We start from the raw sequence: 21,142 nt of genomic DNA, 5'->3' as shown, positions 1-21,142 counted from the left end.
GGGTTTGGGGGTCTGGATCCTAGGGTGTAAAGTTTGTCAACTCTGAGCATTTTTGCATTGTCTGTCTGCTGTGTAAAGTCTCTGGCATGTTTGTGGGTTTACTTTTCAGGTCGTGAGGTTAACTCTTTGAGGGTTTGGGTCCTATAATGTGAGGTGCTTGAGCTGTGTGGGCAATACGAAGCCAGGATGTGATGTCTCTGAACCGTTTTCATGCCTGTCTCCCAGGTTAGAAGCTCTCTGAGTCATTTGGGAGCCTGTGTCCACAAGGTTCCTAAGCCATTTTGGGTCTGTGTTCCAGTTATGAAGTCTCTCCACTGTTCGTGGCCAACTTTGTACAAACAAAGGTTTCAAAGCTGTTTGGTGATCTGTGTCCATGACTGTCAGCCATCTGAAATCTTTACGGATGAGGACAAAGGGCAAGTTCCACGAATGGTTTTGAGGTCTGAGTCCAGAGTGTGATGTTCCTGAATCATTTAGAGGTCTGTGTTTACAGTGGGAAGACTCCAAACTGTTTGGGGGTCTGAGCCTAGGATATGAGGTTTCTAAGCTGTTTGGAGTCTGTGTCCAGGGCATGTGATCTCAGTTCCTCAGGGTCTTTGACATAGAGTGTGAGGTCTTTAAGCTCTGGAGAGGGTTTGTGTCCACATTTTCAGGTCTGTGAAGCCGCTGAGCTGTTTGGGGCTCTGTCTCAGTGTATAAAGGCTGTGAGCTATTTCAGGGAACTCCATGTCCAGTATATAACATCTCTGAACAGGAATCTGTGTTGAGGTTATGAGCCTCTGAGTAGTTTTCAGGCCTGTGTTCCAGCATATGTGATTTTGGGGCTCTCTAACATTGTGTCTGAGGGTGTGAGGTCTCTGGACTGTTGGTCCATTTTTGTCCCAGTTTGTGAGTTCTCTGAGAAATTGGTGGGTCTTTATCCCTGATTGTGAAGTCTCTGAGCTTCCCAGAGGTCTGTAATCAGATTTCCAGGTGTCTGAGCTCTTTGGGTGCGTGGGTTACTAAGCGTGAGGTTTCTGGTGTTTGATATTGTTTGTTATCAATAGAATAGGAATATATTGATTCCTAGGCTGTCCTGGCTCTGAATTGTTGAGGGGTCTGTGTCAGAAGGTGTGAAGTCATGTTTGACCTGTAAACAGATTTGTTTCCTAGGTATGAGTCCTGTGAGCAGGGTCTGTTTCCAGGGTGTGAGATCTCTAAGCTCTTGTGATCTGTGTCAGACTTGGGTCTCTGAGTTGTTTGTGGCACTATATTCATGTAAGGTCTCTGGGATGTTTACTGGTCTGTTTTCTAGGGTGTCTATGAGCAATTTGTGGGTTTCTATCCAAGGTATGACATTTCAGAACCATTTAAGGATCTGTTTTCAGAGTGTGAGGTATCTCGGGTATTTGGGCAGTCTTGTGTCCAGGGTGTGCCAGCTCAATTGTTTGGGGGTCTGTCCCAGGATATTAAGTATCTGAGCAGTTTGGAAGTCAGTGATCAGGGTGTGGAGCCTCCAAATAGTTTCGGTAGTGACATCTCAAGTTGTAAGGTCTTTGAGATGGTTGTGCATCTCTATATCAAAGAAAAGTTCTCTGATGTGTTTGAGGTCTGAATCCCAGTATATGAGGCAGTATGTGAGGTCTAAGAGCTGTTTAGGAGTCTGTGGCCCATAGTTTCAGTGAAGCCTGTGTTACTTGCGGTGTGTCCAGCTATGAGAGCTCTGAGATATACGTAGGTGTGTATCCTAGGGTATGAGGTTTCTGAGAAATTTGGGGTCAATATTCAGGGTATAAGGTCTATGAGGCCTTATCTTTGGGATCCTGTCACTGCGTATGAGGTCTTTGACATATTTGGGTATCTGTGTTACAGCATGTGAGGTCTCTGAGAAAAACAAAGAGCACTGGCTCCCATTCAATTTAGGGATGATGAAAACGAGTAAGTATATTTGAAATGTGGTCTTCGTTCTCCACTTTATATCCTGGCACCCTATAGGTGTTCAATATTTGCAGAAAAAGCTTCCCCAGCACACACAAACTTTTCATTTTGAATGCAGGAGGCAGGTTTTGGGTTCAAAGACTTTAAGAGCAGGGAAGGTCCAGCTAGAATTTTATCACATTTTAACATTTTATTTGTTTTTTTTGAGACAGAGTTTCACTCTTGTTGCCCAGGCTGGAGTGCAATGGCGCGATCTCGGCTCACCGCAACCTCCGCCTCCTGGGTTCAGGCAATTCTCCTGCCTCAGCCTCCTGAGTAGCTGGGATTACAGGCATGCGCCACCATGCCCAGCTGATTTTTTGTATTTTTAGTAGAGACGGGGTTTCATCATGTTGACCAGGATGGTCTCGATCTCTTGACCTCGTGATCCACCCGCCTCGGCCTCCCAAAGTGCTGGGATTACAGGCATGAGCCACCGCGCCCGGCCACATTTTAACATTTTCATTGAATGTATTTCTCTGGTTATTTTTGTTTGCTTATGGCAATAGTTTTTCCATTTAGACAGCAGTGGATTTGGTTTTCTCACTCCCCATTCTGCTCTACTCCTCCTACCACTGCCCCCCCCCACTGCCCACCTAGTGCTGTATAGCCCCTGAGGCGTGGGTACTTGGTCAGGCAGGAGGTGGCAGGGTCTCAGCCAGACACTACCAGTCACGGCTGGTCACCACCAATCATGACTAGTCTAAGCTGGGCAAAGCTGATCACGGCCAGTCAAGGCCAGCTACCAGAGATCATGGCTGGTCAAGGCCAGAAACCACTTGTCGTGGCTGGTCAGGATGGGTCAAAGCCAGTCATAGCCAGTCCAAACTAGTCAATTACAGTCCCAGATGGTCCAGGTTAATCACAGCAGGGCAAGACCAGTTGAGACTGGTCAAAACTGGTCGAAACCAGTCCAGGCCAGTCCAAACCACTCCAGGCTGATCAGCCAGTTTAAGCAGTCAGAACTGGTCATTGCCAGTCCTGGTTGGTCAAGATGGGTCAAGGCCAGTCATGGCTAGCTACCACCAGTCACAGCCAATCATGACAAGTCAGTCGGCCAATGCAGGTCAAGATCAGTCAAGTCCAGTCAAAACCAGTTATGGCCAGTCTAAACCAGTCAATTTAAGTGCATTTTTTGGAGCCAGGGTCTGGCTCTGTCATCCATACTGGAGTGCAGTGGTGAGATCTCTGCTCACTGCAGCCTCCGCCTCCGAGGCTCAAGTGATCTTCCCACCTCAGCCTCATGTGCCACCATGCCCAGCCAATTTTTGTATTTTTAGCAGAGACAGGGTTTCACCATGTTACCCAGGCTGGTCTCAAACTTCTGAGTTCAAGCAATCCGCCCACCTCAGCCTCCCAAAGTGCTGGGATTATAGATTTGAACCACAACACCCAGTCTTAAATGCATTTTAAAGTTTTAAGTATAAAGCAAACTTATTTTAGGTCAAGATGTTATATAGATGGGCCGGGCGCGGTGGCTCAAGCCTGTAATCCCAGCACTTTGGGAGGCCGAGGCGGGTGGATCACAAGGTCAAGAGATCGAGACCATCCTGGTCAACATGGTGAAACCCCGTCTCTACTAAAAATACAAAAAATTAGCGGGACATGGTGGCGCGTGCCTGTAATCCCAGCTACTCAGGAGGCTGAGGCAGGAGAATTGCCTGAACTCAGGAGGCGGAGGTTGCGGTGAGCCGAGATCGCGCCATTGCACTCCAGCTTGGGTAACATGAGTGAAACTCTGTCTCAAAAAAAAAAAAAAAAAAAAAAAAGATGTTATATAGATGATGGTGTGATATGCGTGGGGTCTGAAATTGTGAGGATTAGAGTCAAATGGCTGAGGTTTGAGGAACATGTTACTGGGAAAACCCAGCTTCCAGTCTCTATCCCCTCAACCCCCACCCACACAAGCACCTCACACCTTGGTTTATTCAGTCGACAGTTCACTTTATTGATGCCCACTCCAGGCTGCATAGGGTTGAGGGGTGTACAGGAGGAGAACCAGATTCAGTCCATGCCTGGAGGCTAGTCTGGGGGGCCAGCGGGATGGACACACAGATAGACACATAGATCTGGCATCTGATAGCAGGGCATACAGTCTCACGTAGGGGCACTCTGGGCACAGGTAGTCAGGAAGGGCTTCCTAGAGAAGACCTCACAGGGGGTGGGGGAGCAAGGAGCGAGGCAGCCATCAGAACCTTTGCCTTTTGTACATTTGTAGGTGGGTGACTTTTGAGACTAGTGGACCCAGGGTGAGCACAAAGGCCTAGGGTCTGGGGTTGGCAGGCAGCAAGGGCTTCCTTCTCACCTCACCATCCCATAGTGGGGGAAGCCATCTCCCCCCACCCCCAATTCTTGGCCTGTACTTTGCCTTCTGCCACATGGGCCCTTTCCTGGGATCCACCTCTGTGGTTTTCAAGGCTTCCCTGAGACAATCCACGTGGACCAGGTGCTCTACCCCATGCCTGGCACCTCATCAATGCACATTCTTGTCCTAAGTGCTATCTACGGACTATCTAGACCTTGGTTCCAGCTCTGAGTGGTGTCAGCAGTCATGACACCCCAGGTTACGGCCCCCAGTACTCGCAGAGCTCCCAAGAGCCCCAGGTACTTTCTCTGTACTCCCGTAAAGGCAGAGCTTGGTCCCAGCCCACCTCCAGGGCTGGCCAGCTCTGCACTATCTATGCAACCCTAAAGAAGAGCCCCTACAGCTCTTAGGGCCAATACTAGCCAGCACTGTAAGCACGAGCAGAAATCAGCCTCAGCCCGTAGCCCAGGGACCCCCTTTCTTTCACTAGTACAAAGTGTCTGTGGTTGGGGAACCAGCTTCATGTCGGGCTGGGCACTCTAGGCTCTGATGTCTGCCTGCCCTGGGGTTGCTTCCCCATACCTTTGGGGGAGGAGAGAGGAGGCCTGCAGCAGACCCCTCAAGCTCCAGGCAGAAGCAGGTGCAAAACATATTCTGGGGCTGGGCTGGGACTCACCCCTTGGACCTCCTTAATAGGCCATGAATCCCAACAACAGTCTTGATGTTGAGAAATTATTTCTGAAGGTAGGTGGGGGTTTGTAAGTGCAACCCACAGATGGGACTGGGACAGGGAAAGGGAACTCCTGGAGTCAGTCCTCACCACAGCTGCAGCCCTGAACGTAGAGCAGATGGGAGCAGATGGGAGCAGGTGGGGGCAGGTGGAGGCAGGCGAGGCCCTGGCAGTCATTCTCAACAGGAGGGTAGCGGTGGGGGAGGTGCGGGTAACTTCAGGCCCTCTCGATCAGTCTGGCCTCAGACTTCTAAGGGCTAGAAGAGGTATTTGCGGCAGGACTCAGTCCCACACTTGCATTCAATACGGACCCGCTTCTTAGGGGAGCCAGGGAGCCCAGCCAGGCCAAAGTTGGAGTCCATGCGGGTGCTTTCCATGTCCACGGGGTCCACTGTGGAGTCACAGCCAGGTAGGAGAGGAGGGAAGGAGGTAGGGAGGGAGGGGGAGAGGGAAGGAGGGAGGAAGGCAGGGAGGGAGGCAGGGGACTTGTTAGAAGGCCTGAATGAAGGGTCCCACTACCCTTTTTACCATGAGACCAAGGATCTTGGGGGCTGGAAGCAACTCTGGGATTTGGGTTGGGAGGAGATCTAGGGGTTGGTAGTTTGGGGCTGGGGCCAGGGCTCAGCACTGGAGGTTTTTCAGGCCAGGGGTTGAGGAATGCTGGGGGAGGCAGGGGGCCGTCAGGGAACCAGGACGGTCATTTTAGGTGGGGGGCAGGGGCAGGAATAGAGGGCCACCTGGGCATCCAGAGGTACATCTGAACTCCCCTTCCAATGACCTGCCCTTGAGAGTCTCAGAGGTGGCTAACTTATCAAGGAGGGGGCTGGCTAGAGGCCACAAAGGTATCCAGAGGCTTGGGATGAAGAAGGCCAAAGGAGTGGGGGTGGGCTGGAGGATGAGGCAAACTCAGTCAAGACTGGAGTCAGGAGTGTCTTAACTCTCCAGGAATCTTGGGAGAAGTTGGTATGAATCCCTCAGGGTTAGGGTTCAGGGTCTGGGAATGAGGGGACCCAAGGGGTAGGTAGAGGTCTAGTAGTCTGAATGGGAGACTGGGAGTCAGGAAGAGCATCTTAAAGCTCCCGCTACAGAATTTTCCTTGGTTCTCTGAGTGACTGGTGTGCCTTCGGGAGGGATCCTTGTGTCCCAAGTCACTGTGCACCCCTGCCCCCGGTCCCTTGCCACCCCCACCTTGCATGTTGTAATCAAAGGTGAGCTCCTCGCCTGCCCGGATGGTTTTTGTGGCAAAGAAAGCGATGCGGGGCAGCCGCTCGTCAAGGTTGTCTATGAAGACGTTGTACACCTGCAGGTTGGGGTCACACTGGGCGAGAAAGAACAGTTGGGAGAGTGAGGAGGGGCCCCAGCCTGCCCCTCTCGACCCCCTGCCCGCCTGCCGGGGGTACCCACACTGTGGTTGACAAAGTGGGAGATGTTCCCGTAGTAGGCGGCATCCACCGTGTACACGTCCTCCACGTAGTCCAGGTCAAAGAGGTAGGTGGCGCCCTGGCGGTCGTAGATCTGGCCCCGCCGCTCCGCCTCCTCTGAGGTAATAATCTAGGGAAAAGGATTAGGAGAGGGTGAGGGGAGACTGGCTGTGAAGGCTCGGGAAAGTTGGCACTGCTCCTGACCCCTGAAGGACAGGGAGCAGGAGGTGCCCCTGCCTGTTGACACATACAGGCAGCGATGCAGAGGGTCTGTTGGCTCTTCTTGAGGGGCTGGGCCTCAGCTGGCCACTGCCCAGCCAGCCTCAGGCCTCTGGCTGGCAGGAGGAATCCCTGGCAGTGAGTGCAGGCTGGCCTGGCTGCAGGGCCCAACTAGGGCCAAGCAAGCACCTCCTGCCGCCACCCAGCAAGAGGTGCCCTAGAACCACACCCTGAGATGGAGCAGGAAGGTGGGCAGGAGAGACCAAAGCAAGGGCAAGAAAGCAACCCAGGGTGCCATGGGGAGACACTGACTGATCCAGGCAAGGGAGCCTGAGCCCGTACAGGACCCTGCAGGGAGGTCCAGGTCTAGAGAGCCAGAAAGAAGATGAGGCCACATATTTCAGAGACAGCAGCAAAGAGGGAGGAAAGATGAAGGGAGAGCACAGTGAGAGAAGCCCTCCCTCAGCCCAGGGCCACACAGTGCCAACTGGTGCTTTAGACAGCAGCAAGTGCCTCCTTCCCAGCTGTGTCCCTGTCTGTCCTAGGAAATGGGAAGCTTCGCCACTGTCCTAGGCCCAGCTTGTCCTTGCCTCCCAAATACTGTCACCGGACTCTCCACCCCACCCCAACAAATCTCTCCTCTCCGGCCCCACGGTCCCTCTTTCCCAAGACCAGCAACAGCAGCCTCCTAGCAATCCCTAAGTGTAGCTGAGCAGGCCCTTCCCTGGGCAGGGGTCCCACTGGACCTCAGCCAAGGAGGTACAGCACGGCACATAGGAGACACATGGGGGCTGCTATTTACTTTGATTCTGCTTCCTGGCTTAGCAACTTGTCCTCTGTCCAAATGGTGGCCCTCTAGGCAGCCCCAGCACTCCCCCGCCACTCCTCTTCTTCCTTCCCCTCCCTTCTCCAGAGACCCCCATCAGGCCTCCATTCTTGCTTACCCTCATGTGGGCTGGTGACCATGCCCTTCTGACTTGGGAATCTGTCTCCTTAGCCAGGATGGCCACACTGGTGTCCTCCCTCGCTGTCCCCTCAAGCCTGTGCTCCATGCCAAAGGCTAACTAACAATGCCTTGAGAAAACCAAGATTTACCCCCGTTGGGCCACACTGCCCACTGCCCTGTGCTCCTGCTCTGTTCCTGGAGGAACCTGGTTCCCCTGCACCCTGTTTTTGTTTGTTTACTCATCCATTTGGTGGGTTTTTATTGAGGATGTCCTTGTGCCCAGTCCCAGCACACAGGGCTCACGGTCTGATTAGGGAAATAAAGGGACCAGGCCCGGTCCCCATTCTCAGGGGTCACAGCAACCAGGATTGGTCGCTGCCCTCAAGGGGTCAAAGTCTGGTCACAGACAGATTCAGACAACCACAGTGTAAGATTGTGATCAGGAAACCTAGTGCTTAGGGTTTAAGAGGGAATGGAGAGGTGACAGAGTCTCTAAAACAAGTTGCAGATCATAAAAGGGCTTTACCACCTGGTGGAAGAGTGGGGACTCTCTCCTAAGGGCCACAACATGAGGGTGGAATATGTCAAGCTCAGTCTCCCTTCACCTCCTGAAGAACACACAGTCTTCCTTGTGGCATCAGCTCAAACAGATGGGACTTCTCTGGGCAACCTTCCAAGCTTACTGTTCCTCCCCTACCTCAAAAGCTGGCTACTTATCTGATTAAGCCCTGGGATCAAAGGTCAGCCTCTCCCAGGCTCATGGGCCTAGTGGGTGGGGTATGAGCCATGTTTTTCACTGTAGTCCCCCCTCAAGCCAGGGGGAGTGCCCACATCCTCCCTGGTCTCCATCTTCATGCCTGTTCTGCCATTACCTGCTCTCCCAGTCTCACCAGGAGTGAGTCATACTGCAGGCCCTCCAGGGCACACATGCTTCCTGGTTCCTTCTAGTCTTCTTTTCAATCCCATTCTCTAATGATTGGTCAACCCTGAAAGCTTGGGAACTGATCGGCCAGTCTCTGCTCCCTAGCAGCTCTCCAGAATAATTGGAAAAGACAGATAGGCTTTAAGCTGGTAGGTCCGAGTGGGTGCTGACGTGAATGGGAACTAGAAGACTTGGAGTCAGCTGCTGCTCTGCCCCCTCCTGGATATGGGATCCTGAGATCCTGAATGTTCTCTCTGTGCCTGTTTCCTCAGCCAAAAAAAAAAAAAAAAAGCTACAGCCTGGCAGGGCACCAGTTTTAGACATTATTTGGGCCTTTATTTTATTTATTTATTTTTTTAAAAGATGGGGTTTCACCATGATGGCCAGGCTGGTCTTGAACTCCTGACCTCAGGTGATCCACCCACCTCGGCCTCCCAAAGCGCTAGGATTACAGGAGTGAGCCACCGCGCCCGGCCGAGCCTTTATTTTTTTATCCATTGTACTACTTCTGTGATTCTAAGGAAGTTACTCCACCTCTCTGGGCCTCAGTTTTGTCATCTGCAGAATGGGAATGACAGTGACAAAATCCCAACATGACAGGGGCTGTTGTAAAGATCGACATGATTTCATGGACGTGAAAGGTGTTCCTGTCTGATAGGACAGTGAGCAATGTTAGGGGTGGTTATGAGGACCACTCATAAATGTAAGGAACACCCTTATTTTATGTGCCCTTTACCAAGAAAGGAAAAACTGCTATTATAAATGATACACCATGATTTAATTAAATTAAGACATCTTCATTTCAGAGACGTTAAAGTAGGAAGAAGATGCATGTTTTAGAATGGATAGGATAGTATAGGAGAGGCTGGCATTGTCTCTTGGGTGAGGATGAGAATGTTCTGCAGAAACGTGAAAGTTCTGATCCGATGTGGGAGACTGCAAAGGAGGGAAGGGCAGCTCCTGTGGAGGAAGCTCTTGGTACAGACTGTCAGTCTGTACCAGCTGAAGAAGGATAACAGATAGCATGGTGTGCAGGCACAGGGGATAGGCCCTCAATTCCATAACACCCTGGCAATATCTGGAACAGCACTACAGAATCAAGTAAAGTAGAACTGCTGCAACAAAATGTATGACTATTCACCCCAAGTAGGATAAATAAGAACTACAAATAGGACCCTATCCTGTCAGGCTGGGTCTTGTAATCAGATAGGTTACAAAAAACTTGGTCTTCCAGACATTTTGGATTTGCTGAAGTTTGGACTGTGCTGGCTAAGGTTTATATCAAACTTACTGTGTACTGAATACTGTTCAAGTGCTTGATACATAGTAACTCATTTAATTTTTGTAACAAGTATATAAGGTGAGTGCTATTATTGTTCCCATTTTGCAGATTAATAAATGGAGGCACAGAGGTTAAGTGAGTGCTGATGAGCAGTGGAGCTGGAATTTAGCCTCGGGCAGTCAGGATCTAGAGTCCACCCTCCTAACCATCTGCTATGCTGTCTCTTTAGAGGGGGATGTGGAAAGATGAATTTGGCTCTTTCCAGAGGCCTGTGGCACCATAAGGAGGACCCATGGGTCTGAGGGTGCTGGAGGGCGGCCAGGAAATAGTATAGCGAGAATGTGTGGAGAGCAGGAAGGGTGAGGACAGGGGTGACAGAATCCCTGGAAACCCTGATGTTTCCAAGGTAGAAGATGAAAGATACTAAGGAAGAGCATCCAGAAGTCTCAGGCCCAGGAGGCTCTGAGGCTGCCCATGGGGTGTAGACTCTTCCTCCTCGACTATCAGGACCCTGTGTGGTAGACAGTGTTTCCTCCAGACACCAGTACAGTGAGGCTGAGATATTTCCTGCTCTGTGTAGCCTCTAGGACGGTGGACTGTCGGGGTCCTATGGGGTCTGGACATGTCCTCCTCCAGACAGTTTGGGTTCCTTCAAACTCTGGACGCTTCCTCCAGAGTGTCAGGACACTGAGGGCATGAACACTTCCCCTGACACTGTCAGGGTGCTTTAGGGTGTAGAGTAGATCTCCAGGCTGTGTGGATCCCTGTAGGGTGAGGACACTTCTTTTTCCTCACTGTCATGACGGCGTGGGGGTGGACACTTCCTAAGGACCAGGTCCTCTAGAGTGTGGAGAGCACAAGCTCTTCCTCCAGGTCACTGGGATCACTGTGGGGCGTAGACTTCCTGCAGATTATCAGGACTCCCTCCCCATTCCACTGTCAGGAGCCCTCATGGTGTGGACACCTCCGCCCTCCTCCTTCCAGATGGCCAGGTCCTGTGGTGTGTGAACATTTCCACTAGCAGGCCAGCAGGGTTGTCTGGACAGGCTGTGGCTGTCTCCTCGCCCAGACTATCAGGATCCTCTGTGGTGTAGATTGCTCTGCCCAAGATTGTCTCTATCTCTCTGGGATGTGACCGACTCTTATTTTACAGTTTCTCAGAGTAGGGGTCTCTCCTTGTTATCAGTATCAGTGCTACAGTGTGGACATCCTCAGGTGAGTGTCCCTCAGGCCAGTTTCTGTCACTTTCCAACCATATCACACCCCTAAGGGACCTATGGAAATATATAGAGGTATCTGGGGTTGTCACTATGACAGGGCACACTCATGGATTTAAATGTTCAAGATCTAGGGATGCTAAATGTCCACCAATGCATGAGACAGTTCTACATAACAAAGAATCGTTTCGTCCCAAATGCCAACTGCATCCCATCTTAAGAGTGTGACATTTTTCTGTTGTAGATACTTGCTAGCTATCTACTTGCTGGTTATGGCTGTGCTTTAGCCTTTTGCAGCTGGACACCTGGCTAAAACACATCCCACTGCCTCCCTTGCATGGAGGTTAAGACCAGTGACTCAGTTCCAGCCAGTGAAGCATGGGCAGAAGTGATGAGCACTGCATCTAGGCCTGGCCCACTAGGATGGGCCCCTTCTATCTCCCACTTGGCCCACGTGCCAGGCAATGCTGAGGATCTAGTGGTGACTCCGAGGCTTCAAGGCACAGCAAAGGCACAGAAGGGAAAAAGCTTAGGTGTCCCAGTTGCCGTGTGAAAGGATACCCACCCAAATATCCACAATGGACTGCTCCATGAGCAAGCAAACTTGGAACGTGCAAAGCCACTAAGATGAGTGGGTTGTTTTTACAATGGCTAGCTTACCTAATACACTCGGCCTTTCCCCAGTGTCCTGAAAGTCTAAAGGAGTTAGGCAACCTCTGTCCAAGGCCTGTCTCATCCTACTCCAGACTGCGTTCCTTCTCTGCAGACTGGTAAAACAATGCTCCTCAGGCAGACACTGCTTGGTGATAAGATGGGCCCTTATGAAATGAGAAGAGGAAGTGCCTTTCCAGGTGATGCAGCCCTATGCCAGACATGTCCTGTTACAAGGAATGCTAAGGCTGCCTGGATCTCAGCTCCCACTTTTCTTCTTTGCTAAGTACCCTGATAAAGCCAACCCAGTGCAGAAGTATTTCAGTGTTCCTGCAACCACCAGCATAGCCATGCTAGTGTCTACCAGCTTAGAATACTAGCCCCTGCCCGATGTCCCTATGACACTCAGATCAGTCTCCCAGGCTTTCCCATAAGGAAAGCAGGGAGTTTCAGACACACAGTGAGAACTGGGTGCACATGCTGTGAAGAGCTGCACACACACACCCGGTCCCGTCTCCCTACCTCTCCCACGTACTCCATGACGAAGCTGTTCTTGCGAATCTTCTCCAGAGTGCGGACGCCCCAGCCGCGCCCGTCGTCCGTGCGGAAGATGCAGAGGTCATATCGAATGCCCTTCTGTACCACACGATTCGGGCAGTCATAGCCACAGCGGCAGCGGGAGTTGCACTCGTAGATGGGCAGCCCGGCTCGAAGCCGCACCTGGCCCTGGTCATTGTAGGCAAACTTGTGCAGTGACGCCCCCGGGCAGCAGCCTCCGGTGGGTGCCCACAGACAGTCCTGGCACTCGCAGCCCACAGCCACCTGGTTGAGGGTGATGCCCTCACCAACACGGTACTCATTGATATACACGAAGGCCCGCGGGGGGCCATCCAGGTCCACCTCATTCTCTACGGTGATACGTCCCAGATGGCTGCGCTTGGCATTGAGCTCCTGCTCCCAGCGACGGAGCGCCCGCCTCTGCTTGGCCTTCTGCACTAGGTAGTTGGCCAAGCTTGGGTCCAGGTGCCGGGGGGTCTTTGACCGGTGGTGCCGCCGAAGCAGCTCTCTCTCTAAGTCCTTGTGGAACTGCTTGAGGATGCGCACACACTTGAGATTTTGCCGTGGCTCCCAGGTGCTCTCTGAGTCTGGATATCCGCGCCATTTCACCAGATAATATTCCTGTTCCTGTTGGGGGTGGGTAGGGGGACGGGATACCATAAGTGGTGAGATCCTTGGGCCAGCCTTCATGAGGCTTCCATCCCAAAGCTGATGGGTAACACCTACCTCACCCCACCCCTTTTCTGGAATGACTTCATGCGGTGGTTCAAAAATATGGGCTCTAGGGTGAGGATTACTAGGTTCAAATCCTGCTGTCCCCCTTATTGTCTGTCCAAACTGTTCCAACTTTTAATTAATCTCCCAAACCCACTTCCCTCCTTGGTCTTCCACATCATCAGCTTCCTCCTAGCTGTTCAGACCCGAACTTCTGGAGTCATCCTTGTCTCCTCTTTTGCTCACACTCCCCACATCCACCCTCTGCACATCCCGTTAGCCCCACCTTCAAAATACGTCCAGTGACAAACCATCACTGCTACCATTGTGGCTCACCTGGACCCTGACAAGTCCTTGCCTGTTCTAGGCAGCTTACATATATTATTAACTGAATTACTAACTGAATCTTCACAAATCAACATGAGGTAGATGCTACTAGTCATCCCCCTTTTACAATAAGGAAAATGAAGTACTGAGGGTTTGGGTAGGTAGCCTGGGTTAACACAACCAGGACTAGAACCCAAGCATGCTGACTCCAGTTTGTTCTCCTAACCATCCTGTCACTCCCTCTTCTGACAATAGCTGTCCCCATTTCACAGTTGTTAGGGGGATTAAATGAGTTTCTGAGAGGAAGTGCCTGGCACACTGAAAGTGCTCAATAGCTGTTAGCTATCGACATTTCCACTCCAGGGCTCAGCATCTCAATCTTTGCAATTACTTTGTATTCCTAGGGAGATGGGAAGAGATTTACTTGGGAATTCATCCTGTTCCTGCCCCCATCAGAAAGCTGCTTAGTATCTTGTCTGTATTATAGGGATAAAAGGGTTTATTCATCCTATTTTTTCAGGGTCAGAGGAGAAAATTCCCTTTGGAAACAGATGTGGATAGTTGAGGACAAGAGAGCAGGACACTAACTTCCCTGTGACCTGTCCCCTCCCAGACCACGGTCACCCCAGACTCACTCGGATCTTCTTGTAATCGCACAGGTACTCAACTTCAAAGTCATAGAGGTTCCTCTTAGAGACACCAAGGGCAGGGCAGGAGAGCTTGGCCAGGCGGCACAGGTCCTGCAGCTGATTCCAAGAAGACTTGCAACACACACTACAGCCTGGATCAGGGGGCACAAAAAGAACTATTACTGGGCAGCCTGACCAGGTCAGGAGTCAAAGGGGACCCCAAATCCTCCCTGGGACATCCCAAAGACTGCCTAAGAGTCAGGGAAATTTAATCCACAGGCCTTCCCCAATGCTGAGACTGTTCTACAACAGAAATATGCTTTGAACCCTAATGCTCACTGCCCAAGGCTGCCCCTCGAACAGCAGACCTCTAAGTGGGGTTTGCAACATGAATTGTCCTAAAGGAATCTGTTCCTCTGCAGAGCTTCAAACTCCCTCTGTTATTCCTAAAACTGGCTGCAAACCTGCCTTGGGTTCAGGACCTGATCACCCTTCTCTCCACTTTGCAAAAGAAAGAGAACAACCCCCCATCTCAGTAGGATGCAATGCCCCGAGGAGCGAGGAGTGGTGGGTAGGGGGACAAGATTAAAACCTCCAGGGCACCAAACAAAGGCGTAACTGGAAAGACTGGTCCTTAATCCCTTATCTCAAACTCCTGGGCCAGATGTGTTTTGGAATTCAAAGTTTTTTGAATTTTACAAGACTATTTCTAGGATATCCCATACATCACCTAACACCCCCAGCGTGGCCAGGGGACATCAAGCTATAATCAAATGCATTAATCATCCTGCAGCAAAACTATGAATTTCCCACATTAAATAGGAGAAAAAAAGATGTAAAATAGCCTCACAGAATAGTTCCACTTTATAATCTACTTTTGCCATAAATGGTGCCAAATTTAAGAAAAGGATTTCAGTTTTCAGGGCTTTTTAGATTTTGTAATCACAAGCAAGAGATTTCGGAATGATAGTACATTACAGGAAGGCTACTTAAATGATCAATCTGGGTGCCTTAAATCCACAAGGTATATTTTTTCCTGCTGCATTTTGACTTTCTGTTTCATCCATCTTCCTGTAAAAAGCAAAGCTCGTCCAAAGGGTTATGGTCTGAATTTATATGCACAGCAGTACAGGTTAGTGACATTGATTCTTTTAAATATACCTGGTATATTTCTGGGGCTGCCAAAATTTTGTAAGACACACGGATTTTAAAAACCAAATTTCTTTCTGATTCAAGGCACATTCTTAATCAATGTGCTTTAGAAGCCATTTTATCAAATCATGTCTCAAAATATTCCAAGGGCAGTCAGTCTTCATTCTATTTCATCTTTTTAAAATGTTTAATATTTTCTGCCTTCCATTGCGAACATCACACTTTAGATGTCAACCTAAAAACGTACAAGAGCTTTTCAAAATTAATTCGCGTCCAAGCCCTACCTCCCCCTACTTAGACAAGACCAAGTGGAGACTGAGCCCGCATGTGCCCACGCTTTCCTCTCCCTACAGCCTCTCCTCGCAAACCCGTTCCTTCACTTGCATTCGAAACCCCACTGAAGTGATCCCAACTAACACCTCCAGCTGCTGGCTCCGAAATGGCCACAGGTGGATTGTCCTACCCGTCAGAGGTTCCACGACTTGTGAAACCCATCCTCCCTGCGGCTTTCGTCACACAGAGGAGCCCCCCAACATACTGAGTCACCCCTCTTTCCCTACACATGGGGGAGTCCAGCTCTCCTATTGGGAAGGCCCCATTTCCCTCTTCTGGGGGATCCTCTATTCCAAGCCCTTCCCCCATCACGCTGAGAGGAGATACGCTCCCCCTGAAGAGTTCTCTGTCCCCGCACTCAGAAGGGGGGGTCTGTCCCCCTTCTCTTCCCTCCCCTTCCGGCGTCTCGCGTGGACACCGAATGGGTAACGGTCACCGGGGGCCGATTTTCCCGCGCGCGGGCGCGCCTCCCAGACAAGCCCCCGCGCGTGCGCGCGCCGGTCCAGTTGCGATCTGTGGCGCGCGCCCCCCTCCCGCGTCCCCACTTAGTCCCGGACCCGCCGCGTTCACAGGCGCGCGCCCCCTCCCCTGAGCCCCGCCCAGCCTCGCGCACCAGGCCCGCGCTCCCCGAGCCCCATCCTTTCCGCGCTGAGCTTCCAGCTCCCGGCGCCGGGGCCTCGGATGCCGGGGCCCCGAGCCGGCGACGCCACCCCTCCAGCCCACCCGGCCTGGCCAGCGGGCCCGTGCGTCTGCCTCCACTGCTTCACCTTTTAAATTTTCCGCCATCTTTCCCCACGGCTAACGACATTCGGGCCTAGCCGGCCTCGCGAGAAGATAGCTCGCGCGGGCGTGGCCGGGAACGCGCAGCCTATTGGCCGCGGCTCGCGGCTCGCAGCACCCGCGCGGACCAACCGGAGAGCGGTGACCGAACCCCTCCCCGCCGCCCGGCTCGGTCCGTGAGGCGGGTGCTCGCCGCGCTTTCCCAGAGTGCGTCTGGGCGGCAGCGGCAGCGGCAGTAGCTGAAGTTGCCCGAGGCCCTGCCCGTGCGCCGGTCTGTCTGTCACACTGCTAGCCAATCACGTTGTCAGCCAGTCACAGTGACTCTTCAGTTCTGTCATACCCCTTGTTATCACCATCAGTCAGCTCGTCATTACATTTTAACTCCAAGCTGGCCAGGGCTCCCAGGTGGACTAGCGCCACATCCAACCGCTCAGGCAGTCACCCTAGACAAGTGCGTAGTCAGACCTCTGGCCCCCATCTACTCTGCCGGGCAGTCAACTCCTGCTTCCACGTGTGCCCTCGGGCCATCTGCAACTCCCTGGAGGTAGGCAGCACTGTTAGCCAGCCAGCCTTGTCATTCCCTAAGACCGTCCTGTCCTCACGTTGTCAGCAGATCAATTAGTCCTCCACCCACCGTAGCCCTGGGACCAGCTGCAATTCTGCCTGGGGAAATCCTCTCATAGACTGCAGCATGCAGCCATGCCCCCAGGCGGGCTCTGATTAAGGTCCAGACAAGCTGTCATTGTCATCATCTAATACAGCCCTGTCCGGCAGTCACTATCAATTGGTCACGTCTTTCCGTCAGATTATTTCTCATTCACACCACGATCAGTCACAACACTCAGCTAGGCTCTCAAAGCAAATAGTCACAGCAACTAGAGGTACGATTAAGCCTCCACACCACCTGTCAGCAGTGGGTCAGCCAGTCTGTCATTTCTCAGGCGATGCATCCCGACCATTGGTCAATCAGTCTCCTCTGATGCGTTGAAGCTGAGATTCTATCAGGGCAGACAGTCCATAACCACGTACAGCCATTGAGTCAGACAGCTACGCGGGTTTTGCTGCTGGCCAGCTGGCCTGTGACTCGTTCAATCCGCCCCTCATCACATTGTCAGTCATTCTCAAGCAGCATCCGACTGACCATACCGTCTGTCAGGTGATCAGTCAGTCAGAGCACCCAGCCAGGTCCTCCAGCATGCTGTGATTCGAGCAGTGTGGACAGTCAATCACTAGATACAGTTGCCTAGCAAGCAGCCACAGAGCCTGTTGATCAGTCAGACTGGAATTTCCCCAGGTGGCCCTCCTTTACACAGTGCCAGACAGTATAACATCCAGACATAGCCCCAGGCGAGCTGTGATTCCTGACAATAGTCATTCACAACATCCAGCCAGCCAGGCAGACAGTAGCACCACAGGTCATCAGTCAGCCAGCCTGCAAGGTCCTCAGGAGGCTGCCTGTCCTTTCCACTGTCAGGCCACCAGCCCCAGCTAGTCCTAGGCGGGCTGTCATTCAGTTAGATATTCAGGAAACCGTGCTATCACTTTCTAAAATTGCCCCCTCTCCCTGTCACTCCATGAGTTCTATGGTCAACCAAATGATTGTACAGCTAACCAAACAGATATTCTTTCTGCCTGCCAGTCCAGCTGTGAGATAATTGGAGAAGTGAATGGCTGGTCTGAGGTTCCTTCAGCCCCAGCTTGCCCTGAGTGGGACAGACAGGAGCCTAAGTTCCACCGTGCATCCCCTTCTCGAGCAGAGTCAGATGCTGATCCTCACATACCCCCGCCCCGCCCACTGGCGCCCCCCGCAGTCTCCTCAGGCAGCAGGGCTCTCCCACTCCCAGGTGTTCAGGAGACCTGTCCAACCCACAAGAGTGATTTAAGACAGGACCTCTGTCTAGATCTGAGGGGAAGATAAAGGGGTCTGTGGCCAGTGGTGCCCCCAAACACTATAAAGTACTGGGCAAAAGCCTGGATTCTGGATCCTGACTACCTGGACTCATATCCAGGCTCTGCCATTTGCTAAATTACGTGACCTTCGGCAGTTTCTTAAACTGGTCTGCAAAACCTTGAGTAAGTGGTCTTGGGGTGGTTGTCTCCCACTTATTTGAAAAGTGAATCGTTCTGGACTAGCACTTTTTCAGGAGACCTCAAAAGTTAAGAGGCCATCCTATTGCTACCATGTCCCACTCCCAGCCATTTGTCTGTTCATTCAGCATTAATTTAATGACTACTGCATATACTGCCTTGCCCAGTGCTGGGGCCAATATAAGGTTTTCATTCATTACAAGCTTCACAGGTTTGACCTATTGTAATGTAAACCTCATATTGGAGTGTAACACACATACAGAAGAGTACACAGACCAGGGTGAACACTTTAATGAGTTTACACAAGCCAACCTACATGTGGAACCAGAATGCAGGCTGAGAAACCATTTAGCCAGGTCTCAGAAGCACTTAATTGTTTTGTATAAATTTATTGGGTACAAGTATAATTTTTTTTTTTTTTTTTTGAGGCAGGGTCTTGCTCTGTCACCCAAGCTGGAGTACAGTGCTGTGATCTCGGCTCACTGCAACCTCCACCTCCCCGGTTCAAGTGATTCTCGTATCTCAAACTCCCAAGTAGCTGAGATTACAGGTGTGCACCACTATGCCCAGCTAATTTTTGTGTTTTTAGTAGAGATGGGGTTTCACCATGTTGGCCAGGCTGGTCTCAAACTCCTGGCCTCCAGTGATCCACCCACCTTGGGCTCCCAAAGTGCTGGGATTATTACTGTGAGCCACCATGCCGGGCCACAAGTGTAATTTTGTTACACGGATACATTGTGCAGTGGTGAAATCAAGGATTTTACCATATCCATCATCTGAATAATGTACATTGGTCTTCCAAAGTGCTAGGATTAAAGGCATGAGGCACAGCGCCCTGCCACAAGTGTAATTTTGTTACATGGATACATTGTGTAGTGGTGAAGTCAGGCATTTTACTGTATCCGTCATCTGAATAATGTACATTGGTCTCCCAAAGTGCTGGGATTAAAGGCAAGAGCCACCATGCCAGGCCACAAGTGTAATTTTGTTACACGGACACATTGTGCAGTGGTGAAGTCAGGCGTTTTACTGTATCCATAGCCTAAATAATGCACATCGTAACATTAAGTAGTTTCTCATCATCTACTTCTTTCTCACCTCCCTACCCTTCTAAGTCTCTATTGTTTATCATTCCACATGCTATGTCCATGTGTACACATTATTTAGCTCGCACTTACAAGTGAAAAGATTCAGTATTTGTCTGTTTCTGAGTTGTTTTGCTTAAATTAATGGCCTTCAGTTCCATCCATGTTGGCGCAAAAGACATGATTTTATTCCTTTTTTTTCCTTGCCTTTTCTCTCCCTGTTTTGTTTTCTAAGGAAGTAGTCTCTGAGACTACACACAGCAGCGTCACCTGCCCCCGGAGCCGGGGGCATCCTGGCTGGACAGGCAGGAGAGAATGCCCCAGTTCCTGCATATGCAGTTGCTGGGCTCTCTGCACGGGTGAAGCAGGAGGGTGGGTGGAGGCACAAGCCTGTCCTCAGCTGGAAGGGCGGGGCGTGGACAGGGATGGTGGGCAGGTCATCAGTGGGACAAGGGGAGCTTGGCCACTGTCACGCGACAGTGAGTGTGTGTGTGGGTGTGCTGGGCTGCTTCAGCCACAGGGTTTTACACAACCAGGCAACAAAATCCACTTCTTCCACCTCAGACCGCTTGATGAAGGCGTGGTTTGTGAGCATCTTCAGGTCCGCCCACTCCGCTGGGTTCTTGGTGGGGCATTTATTGACAAACTCCTGGAAGTCCAGGGTGAACACAACATTGGGCAGCTTAGGAGGTGGTTCATTCACAATATAGTCCAGCAGTTCGAAGATGGCCATGGCGGGCTGGCTGTCCATCCCATGACCTCTGATGGGGTGCCTGGGGGGTCTCGGCCGAGGCGAGATGCTATGAGGCTCTCCTCCTGCCCCGTTGACCACAGGCCGGCCTTGGTGTCGGGTGGGAGGGATGGTGTACCTTCCAAAGGGCAGATCCACCAGGGACAGGCCCATGCTCCAGATGTCGTACTGCACGGAGTAATGCATGCACTGCAACCGCTCCAGAGCCATGTAGGAGCGTGTGCCCACAAAGGAGCTGGCTATGGAGTCGATGAGCTGCCTGCTCACCCCTAAGTTGCACAGTTTGATTTCCCCTCTGGAGTTCACCAGGATGTTGGAGGGTTTCACATTCTGGTGCTTCTCTCAGAGGTACCCCAAGCCCCAGAGGACCACAGTGCTGACTTTCCCCAGGATCTCCTCGGGAATCCTCTTGGCCTCTTTCAGCACCTGGTCCAGGGAGCTACCATCCGTGTGCTCCATGCAGATGGAGCCGTCGTAGAAGGCCCCGTAGAAGCCCATGATGTATGGTAAGTTGCACTGGAGCAGGACCTGCAGCTCACAGATGATCTGGTTCCAGATGGCCAGCTTGATTTCAAGGTGGATCAGCTTCCGGGCCATGATGAGTCCCAAGGGTCTGTGCTGGACTTTGGTGACCACCCTGCTGTTGTCCATGCCCAGCTCTGAGATCCTTTTGAAGTAATCATCTTTGAGTTTGCCAACCTTGGCTTTCTGGGTGAGGAAGGCTTCCAGCCTCCTCTTCTGCTGCTCATCAAGTTGCAGCTTCTTCAGCCTCTTCTGCAGGTCCACCAGGTTTGCCTCGGAGGCACCCTCGCTGGTGGGGGATGGGCCCTTGGTGATGGCAGGGTTGATGGTGAGCACTTGCAGCACCGGCTTCCTCCAAGCCAGCATGGCAGCTCTCCTGGCCAGCAGCGGCAGCGCCTCTAGCCGGGGCCCATAGGGGGCGGGCCGGAAGCCGGTGGGCCTAGGCAAGCAAGCCAGGGGCTGTGGCCCTGGCCCTGGCCCAGGCGGGCGTTGGGGCTGCCGAGGGTGGGTGGTGCTGTGGGCGGGGCCAAGGGTAGCCGAGGGGCGCCGGGGCT

At 51.9% G+C, this 21,142-nt stretch overlaps 1 protein-coding gene, 1 long non-coding RNA gene and 1 pseudogene across 3 annotated transcripts in view; 1 reads left to right on the top strand and 2 right to left on the bottom strand.

Annotated features, from left to right (window-relative positions):
* LOC116536774 overlaps positions 1-14,976 on the top strand; it is a 44,140-nt gene extending 29,164 nt beyond the window's left edge. Inside the window, exon 2 of the long non-coding RNA XR_004262792.1 lies at positions 13,769-14,976. This is a non-coding gene — a long non-coding RNA (uncharacterized LOC116536774). The remainder of the gene's footprint in view (positions 1-13,768) is intronic.
* Positions 3,880-17,417, bottom strand: SUV39H1 (suppressor of variegation 3-9 homolog 1). 2 transcript variants are annotated; one of them, XM_032258616.1, is made up of 6 exons: positions 17,047-17,417; positions 13,884-14,029; positions 12,172-12,834; positions 6,396-6,542; positions 6,180-6,309; positions 3,880-5,382 (listed from the first exon to the last, which is right to left on the bottom strand). In XM_032258616.1, exons 1-6 carry the CDS (start codon positions 17,099-17,101, stop codon positions 5,249-5,251), a joined length of 1,275 nt encoding a protein of 424 aa, XP_032114507.1. In that variant the 5' UTR covers positions 17,102-17,417; the 3' UTR covers positions 3,880-5,248. The 2 variants fall into 2 exon arrangements, with proteins under 2 accessions (XP_032114507.1, XP_032114508.1); XM_032258617.1 differs by lacking the exon at positions 17,047-17,417 and adding an exon at positions 16,130-16,383.
* Positions 17,418-19,784: 2,367 nt separating this feature from the next.
* LOC116536721 lies at positions 19,785-20,954 on the bottom strand (annotated as a pseudogene).
* Between the last annotated feature and the right edge of the window lie 188 nt (positions 20,955-21,142).

This window comes from Sapajus apella, unplaced genomic scaffold (assembly GCF_009761245.1).
Source record: "Sapajus apella isolate SASKATOON/1434 unplaced genomic scaffold, GSC_monkey_1.0 scaffold103, whole genome shotgun sequence".
NCBI classification, from domain to species: Eukaryota; Metazoa; Chordata; class Mammalia; order Primates; family Cebidae; genus Sapajus; species Sapajus apella.
The sequence above is the reverse complement of the archived record's forward strand: the minus strand, read 5'-3'. Positions and strand labels throughout refer to the sequence as shown.

Bases quoted from the DNA above. Each gene is read 5' to 3' on its own strand.
- SUV39H1 (XM_032258616.1), bottom strand. From the start codon at position 17,101: ATGGTCGGGATGCATCGCCTGAGAAATGACAGACTGGCTGACCCACTG. The intron at 12,835-13,883 runs GTGAGTCTGGGG...CACCCCCAACAG, and splicing joins GCGATTACAAGAAGATCCGA to GAACAGGAATATTATCTGGT. The intron at 6,543-12,171 runs GTAGGGAGACGG...CCTTTTCCCTAG, and splicing joins TCATGGAGTACGTGGGAGAG to ATTATTACCTCAGAGGAGGC.